Below are 9413 nucleotides of genomic sequence, written 5' to 3'. Positions count from 1 at the left end.
TAGAGTTTCCTCGATTCTTCCATGATGAACAGCAGATCATCTCATGAAAAGTGTCTGAAATGTTAATTCTGGTTAACCCTCAACATTTCTTTAGTCACTGGTAGTTCAAATTGCTATCCATGATGCGTTTATAACTTAAGAATACAACAAAAACGTATAGAATAAATAATATTGGCAAAAAATATCCACTATACATCTCTCATTTGTCTTAAGATGTGACCAAGTACCGCTTTACAGACTCCAACTACCAAAATTTAAAAAATACTATACGCTTCTGTTCATACACTGTGAGTACTGTTTAAACAAAGTTTCAAATCTGATGCAAGTGTCTGTGGTATAGGATACTTGAATACCTTGACTAGTTATCCTTGTAATAAATACCTTGACTAGTTATACTTGTAATAAATACTTGTAATAAATACCTTGACTAGTTATACTTGTAATAAATACCTTGACTAGTTATACTTGTAATAAATACTTGTAATAAATACCTTGACTAGTTATACTTGTAATAAATACTTGTAATAAATACCTTGACTAGTTATACTTGTAATAAATACTTGTAATAAATACCTTGACTAGTTATACTTGTAATAAATACATTGACTAGTTAAAGACCTTATCATAATGTGTAAAATCACATTGGGATGTTTGTGATGGTAATCTTACTAGCGAACAAAAGACAGTAACAATGCATTGATTTTTTGTCATCATTTTAATATTTTTATAAAATGATGTAAAATACATTTACACAACATATTAATTGTTATATATGGGAAGAAACAGTAATTATTTATCCTAATAAAGTAGAAAAGTTTATTTATAATATATACATGGATATATAGGTACATTTATAGACAATGGCAAACTACAGGGCACAATGGATGGTGATTAAGGCAGCACTGCATGTCCCCATCGTAAGGGGGACAACTCTTGTCTTCCCTATATATATTTTATAGAACCAAGCACTGTCAGAGTTTGCAGAGGAATGGTATTCTAGCCTGAATAGCGACATGTCTTAAGAAACACGAGGAATGTGTTAGTAGCCGGTGCGGTGACCATCTCACCACTAACACAATCTGACCTCCCCATTATAATCCCGTCAACACAAGTCCTACATATATAGCTCTACTTTCATCCCACTTATATATCATTATTATAATGTTTTAATTCATAAAGCCACCCTAAACATACACAGAATAAGTTCATTTTTCCAAGTATATGATTTTCTTCTTGATTCCTTCAGAGAACAGTTGATGGATTTTGGCTTCTTGATGTGTAGCAATGCCTCCACATAAAGAATAATGATGGGCCCCGTATTACAGTACAAAGATGACATATAATCAGTGTATAAATAGATAAATAACACTGGCCAGTTACATGTTAATGGTGAAATACATTTGTTGTAACAATCCTCCACTCGGAGCCATTAGCTAATGACTCAGTGTACATCATCCAAATAGCATCTATAATAAAACTTGTCTAAAAAGCTAGGATGTCAGTTGACCTTCAGATAACCTTGCAAACACTGCCAGCTTTCTGACTGTTACAAGGCTATACATCCCCAAAGGTACATAGGGGACAGTGTATGTCTCACTATAGGTCTGTGATGAGCAGATCAAGTGGAACATGTAAATATCTAGGGGTATGAGGTATTTCGTATGTTTTGTACTTGTTGGGACCTATTGTGAGATTATAAAATATAAAGCCAGTCACCTGCTAGGATATGCTCAGGAAAGACACATCCACGTTACATTGCTGTTAACTTAAAAAGCATCAAACTTCTTTATTGAAGACAAATCTTATTGCATACACACACATATTCCACAGAGAAAACATAAAAAATCATTTAGACACCATTCTCTAGTCAACTGAATTGGACACCATGAATGTGAAAGGTAGTTCTACCCACAATGCAATGAGAAATCGGTCATAATGCAGTGTATTATGTCTAAAAATCAGTTAATTGTCAAAACCAAAAATTCACCAATATCAAAATTTCTATCAACTCATCATAATGAAACACCATGAAAAACATAATTTTCTTTTACTGTAATCTTTGGTAATGTACTGACTCACGTGTTTTTAGCTGTTACAGAAAATAAACCAAACCATGTTGCCATGGAAATGCAAGGATTAACATGGAGCAGACTATATGAAGAAAGACTAGTAGTAAATACTATGCCTAATATGAAGGTTAGTTTACATGAGAGATGATAAACATACATGACAGACGTTCCATAATCTCTATACAATATATCAGGATTTATTTGTTATTGTGGCCGACAGAAATGAAAATATTTACTAAATGTTATCTACAAAATTACAAACAAACATTTTGAACCTATGATGGGACTTTGTTCAACAATACTGTCTGGCATACAGCTATAGTGTAAATGTCCAGACAGCTCTCCCCAGCTGAAACGTCCTGCCCTCTCCTCTCCAGGAATGGAAGGTCACTGTAAAATGCACATCTTTGGTATTGTATCAATTGACTGGTCTGTCCTGAAGCCTGTCCTGTGTTGTGAGCCTAAGAATGAGCAGACAGGACATACCAGTCAAAATAGGTCACTGTGACCCACAGATTGCCTCAGAAGCTGTTTGTGTAATGTGTTGTGGAGTATTATTGGTAGACAGCTTAACCAATCAAGCGTGACCTTTCTCGTTCACAGCTAGCACAACACTGTTTGGAGTATATACTGTAATTACATAACATAGCTGTCACGATTAGTCGACACTTCAGTAGGGGAGCACGGTCCTTACAGTCAGGCAGTGTGGCATCTGTCAAAAAAGAATTATCAAATTATTACACATTTTCTGCAATTGATAAAATCTGACTGAAATCTAAAGCATTTAAATATGATTTTATTTGAATTTTACTATTTCAAGAACATACAGCATCATCACTGCAGACTCAATGTACAAGATTCCTTGCTTTGGCCATCTAAGAATAGACATAGTGTTCAATGGCAAAGGAAAACCATGGTAACAGTATTCCTACACCGCTATCATACCACTATGGCACCACAAAGGATAACTAAGTCAAAAGAACAAAGATCACTACAGTGACGCCGTAGCAACACCAAACAAGTACAAGAATGGGTGATCTTAGTCTATTGGTGATGAATGGTTAGTGGTTTTAATGACTAAGTCAGCCGTAAAAGCATGACACTATCTCATGTCACTGGTCAACAAGGAGAGTCGGCCCAGATTAACTACTGGTCATTATTAACAGTTTTACAGAACATACAAGTTATAGCAACCTTTACCTTTCTGTAACACCTGGATAGATACATCATCCTCCACTTTTTCTTCGTTGTTGGTGGCAATACAGGTGTACAGCCCTGTATCATCTAATGTCAGATTGGTGATACGAAGATCACCTCCCCTTACAAACACTCCCGGGCCATTTTGTAGGGGCCGCCCTAGTCGCTCCCATGTAAGTGTGGGCTCCGGGTAGCCATATCCTCGACAGGTCAAGTAAAGACGGTCACCTTCCCTTGGCTTCTTCATATGAACCTCATCAATGGAAACCCTCAGGGATTCTGTTAACAAATAAAATATCATACATAAAGGAGAAGAAGTGTTTAACACATACTTCTGTCTATATGGTACAAAAGTGTGACAGTACACAGTGAGTGGTTGTGCTACAGTATATTGTATAACCATAACATAGCTTTCAATCTTTCAACATATGTGACAATAATAATTATAGTGTATTAGATAGACAGAATACTAGTACAGAGGTATCAACCCACACAAGGAATCTTACCTCTGATGGCTAACATCATGATACGTTGTGCAGGAGTAGACACCCCATTGCTGGCCATACAAGTGTAGTCCCCAGTGTCGCGCACTCCCACTTGGGATATGATCAGAGTGCCGTTATCGTAAACAGCAAACCTTCCACTAGACTGGACTGCAGTTCCTCCCTTGGTCCAGGACACAGAAGGACGCGGGGTACCGTAGGCCTGGCAGTGCAGGAAAGCATTTCCTCCAGGCTTTACTACAATCTTGGCTGGGGTGGGGAAGATTCCAATGGCCACTGTAGAGAAAAGGCAATCATAGTAAAACTACAGTTTTGTGAAAGTTTTTGTTACCAAACATTGAGGATCTTTTTTAACTTTTATGCTCACCTTCAACCTGTAGTCTATATCTCTCTATGTATGGCAGTACGTTGCCGTTGGTGACCCGACAGGCGTACACCCCGGAGTCCTGGCTCGTGATACCGCGTATGAGGAGTGAGCCATTCTGGTAGTTAATATAACGTTGGTCATTGGACACCAAGAATCTGTTAATGGAGTTCAAACCACAATGATAACACATCATACTATGCTGTCTCAGGTTAATTTGAAGTATTGAAAAATACAAAGACAACTCTAGCTAAATCATAGTTTGGTTAAACTCTGTAGATTGACTGCTTGGATCTGCATTCTTACTTGCAATTACATGAATACTGTATGTCTGTTTGTGTGAAGAAAATTTTGTGATCTCCTTTTTAATACTAATTCACAGTGTTTGCGCAGTTGTCAATTTTTAACAGTAAGCTTTACAAATTATATCACTTATCATTCTTTCTAATTTCGCCGAAACTGACTTGACAGATAATATAACAAAATTTAATCCTCTGGGAATAAAGACACTATTTAAACAATTAATAAAGCATTCTTGTCTCCATTTGCTATTTTAACCATTCAAAAAAGGATAATCAAAATTAAAAAGTAAATCAATCATTTTAACTCCTCTGTCTGATATGTATAAAGTATGTAATGAAGCAGACTTACGCGTCGCGGTACCAGGCGATGGTGCCTGTGTTGGTGCCAGGTTTGTAGCCCGAGCAGGGCAGCATTACATCCTGTCCTGGCTGTTCTATGATGGAGGTGTAGTCTCCGTCGATCAGTCCCGTCTCCTCTGAACCGCTACTCGGGTCTAAATAACCAAAAACTTATAAAGTCACTCATACACTCAAACTTAATTCATTCACGGTTTTAGTTCAAGTCAAAATGCAAAGCCAGTTTGATCATACAAGGTTTCAGTGAAAGATTTCGATCTGGCAGGTGCAGTGAACTTGTCCAGAAATCATAGTGTAAAAGAAGCTTTAAAGCATGCTTTGTAGCCTTGAAGTAAAAAATCTTTTCTTACCTGATTAAACATAAAACATGTCTTGGTTTAAGATATATATACTCTCACTAATTATCCTGACATGTGACAAGCCTACGTATTTTAAACATCTCATTCCCACTACATCCAGGAGTTATGTCCCTTAGTTGTACTCATCTGTTCTACTCTTTCAAAATTCATATTTACAAAGCTCAACTAAACAACAAAATCAATATCTTCATCTTACAGAACACAAACAATTTCTTATTTTCCTGAAGAAATCAATATACACTTGTGACAAACATACATTACATTTTGTATACGATTTTTTAAACAGAAAAAGCAAACAAAAAATTATATAAAACATTTAACAGGAACAGAATGAAGAGAGAACATGCAAAACTCATGCACAGAGAGTGAAACAGACAGAACATGCTAGTCAAAGGACAACAGGAGAACATTTCCTGTACATGATGTTCTCCATGAGCGATTTAAAGTTTAACAGATAATAATTATACAGATGGTACAGGTGTGTAATATCTACACTGGTACTCAATACCGACACAATATCTACACTGGTACTCAATACAAACATTATATCTACACTGGTACTCAATACAGACACAATATCTAAACTGGTACTCAATACAGACATTATATCTACACTGGTACTCAATACACACACATCACCTACACTGGTACTCAATACAGACACAATATCTACACTGGTACTCAATACAGACACAATATCTACACTGGTACTCAATACAGACATTATATCTACACTGGTACTCAATACAGACACAATATCTACACTGGTACTCAATACAGACACAATATCTACACTGGTACTCAATACAGACACATATCTACACTGGTACTCAATACACACACATCACCTACACTGGTACTCAATACAGACACAATATCTACACTGGTACTCAATACACACACATACTACAAACATCTCAATACACACACATCATCTACACTGGTACTCAATACAGACACAATATCTACACTGGTACTCAATACACACACATCATCTACACTGGTACTCAATACAGACACAATCATCTACACTGGTACTCAATACACACACAATATCTACACTGGTACTCAATACAGACACAATATCTACACTGGTACTCAATACACACACATCATCTACACTGGTACTCAATACACACACATCATCTACACTGGTACTCAATACAGACACAATATCTACACTGGTACTCAATACAGACACAATATCTACACTGGTACTCAATACAGACAATATCTACACTGGTACTCAATACAGACACAATATCTACACTGGTACTCAATACAGACACAATATCTACACTGGTACTCAATACAGACACATCATCTACACTGGTACTCAATACAGACACAATATCTACACTGGTACTCAATACAGACACAATATCTACACTGGTACTCAATACAGACACAATATCTACACTGGTACTCAATACACACACATCATCTACACTGGTACTCAATACACACACAATATCTACACTGGTACTCAATACACACACAATATCTACACTGGTACTCAATACACACACAATATCTACACTGGTACTCAATACAGACACAATATCTACACTGGTACTCAATACAGACACAATATCTACACTGGTACTCAATACAGACACAATATCTACACTGGTACTCAATACAGACACAATATCTACACTGGTACTCAATACAGACACAATATCTACACTGGTACTCAATACAGACACAATATCTACACTGGTACTCAATACAGACACAATATCTACACTGGTACTCAATACAGACACAATATCTACACTGGTACTCAATACACACAAATCACCTGGTACTCAATACAACACAATATCTACACTGGTACTCAATACAGACACAATCATCTACACTGGTACTCAATACAGACACAATATCTACACTGGTACTCAATACACACACATCATCTACACTGGTACTCAATACAGACACACATCACTACACTGGTACTCAATACACACACAATCATCTACACTGGTACTCAATACAGACACAATATCTACACTGGTACTCAATACACACACATCACTACACTGGTACTCAATACACACACATCACTACACTGGTACTCAATACACACACATCATCTACACTGGTACTCAATACACACACAATACACAACACTACATGTACTCAATACACACACAAATATCTACACTGGTACTCAATACAGACACAATATCTACACTGGTACTCAATACAACACACATTCACCTACACTGGTACTCAATACACACACATCATCTACACTGGTACTCAATACACACACAATATCTACACTGGTACTCAATACAGACACAATATCTACACTGGTACTCAATACAGACACAATATCTACACTGGTACTCAATACACACAATACACACACAATAACAAAATCTACACTGGTACTCAATACACACACAATCATCTACACTGGTACTCAATACACACACATCACCTACACTGGTACTCAATACAGACACAATATCTACACTGGTACTCAATACACACACATCATCTACACTGGTACTCAATACACACACATCATCTACACTGGTACTCAATACACACACAATATCTACACTGGTACTCAATACACACACATCATCTACACTGGTACTCAATACACACACATCATCTACACTGGTACTCAATACACACACATCACCTACACTGGTACTCAATACACACACATCACCTACAACAGGTACTCAATACAACACATCTCTACACTGTACTCAATACACATCACATATCTACACTGGTACTCAATACACACACATATCTACACTGGTACTCAATACACACACACAATATCTACACTGGTACTCATAATACAGACACACACAATCACTACACTGGTACTCAACACAGACACAATATCTACACTGGTACTCAATACACACACATATCTACACTGGTACTCAATACAGACACACAATATCTACACTGGTACTCAATACACACACATCATATCTACACTGGTACTCAATACACACACAATATCTACACTGGTACTCAATACAACACACATCATCTACACTGGTACTCAATACACACACATATCTACACTGGTACTCAATACACACACATCATCTACACTGGTACTCAATACACACACAATATCTACACTGGTACTCAATACACACACAATATCTACACTGGTACTCAATACACACACATCATCTACACTGGTACTCAATACACACACAATATCTACACTGGTACTCAATACACACACATCACCTACACTGGTACTCAATACACACACATCATCTACACTGGTACTCAATACACACACATCATCTACACTGGTACTCAATACACACACATCATCTACACTGGTACTCAATACAGACACAATATCTACACTGGTACTCAATACACACACATCATCTACACTGGTACTCAATACACACACATCATCTACACTGGTACTCAATACAGACACAATATCTACACTGGTACTCAATACAGACACAATATCTACACTGGTACTCAATACACACACAATATCTACACTGGTACTCAATACAGACACAATATCTACACTGGTACTCAATACACACACAATATCTACACTGGTACTCAATACACACACAATATCTACACTGGAACTCAATACACACACATCATCTACACTGGTACTCAATACACACACAATATCTACACTGGTACTCAATACACACACATCATCTACACTGGTACTCAATACACACACAATATCTACACTGGTACTCAATACACACACATCATCTACACTGGTACTCAATACACACACAATATCTACACTGGTACTCAATACACACACATCATCTACACTGGTACTCAATACAGACACATCATCTACACTGGTACTCAATACAGACACAATATCTACACTGGTACTCAATACACACACATCATCTACACTGGTACTCAATACAGACACATCACCTACACTGGTACTCAATACAGACATATCACCTACACTGGTACTCAATACAGACACAATATCTACACTGGTACTCAATACACACACATCATCTACACTGGTACTCAATACACACACAATACAGACACAATATCTACACTGGTACTCAATACACACACATCATCTACACTGGTACTCAATACACACACAATATCTACACTGGTACTCAATACACACACATCACCTACAACAGTACTCAATACACACACATCACCTACACTGGTACTCAATACACACACACACAATATCTACACTGGTACTCAATACACACACATCATCTACACTGGTACTCAAT

General features: G+C 37.1%; 1 protein-coding gene across 1 annotated transcript in view; it reads right to left on the bottom strand.

Moving 5' to 3' along the window:
• Window positions 1-696: 696 nt before the first annotated feature.
• LOC138319783 (papilin-like) overlaps window positions 697-9413 on the bottom strand; it is a 266069-nt gene continuing 257352 nt past the window's right edge. Inside the window, exons 33-37 of the mRNA XM_069262918.1 lie at window positions 4785-4929; window positions 4137-4291; window positions 3773-4045; window positions 3270-3545; window positions 697-2781 (exon numbers count right to left, since the gene is read on the bottom strand). Of these exons, the coding sequence (XP_069119019.1) occupies window positions 2639-2781; window positions 3270-3545; window positions 3773-4045; window positions 4137-4291; window positions 4785-4929 (992 nt within the window). The 3' untranslated portion in view covers window positions 697-2638. The remainder of the gene's footprint in view (window positions 2782-3269; window positions 3546-3772; window positions 4046-4136; window positions 4292-4784; window positions 4930-9413) is intronic.

This window comes from Argopecten irradians, chromosome 3 (genome assembly GCF_041381155.1).
Source record: "Argopecten irradians isolate NY chromosome 3, Ai_NY, whole genome shotgun sequence".
In the NCBI taxonomy this organism is placed as follows: domain Eukaryota; kingdom Metazoa; phylum Mollusca; class Bivalvia; order Pectinida; family Pectinidae; genus Argopecten; species Argopecten irradians.
Note: the sequence above shows the minus strand (reverse complement) of the source record. Positions and strands in the feature narration are given on the sequence as shown.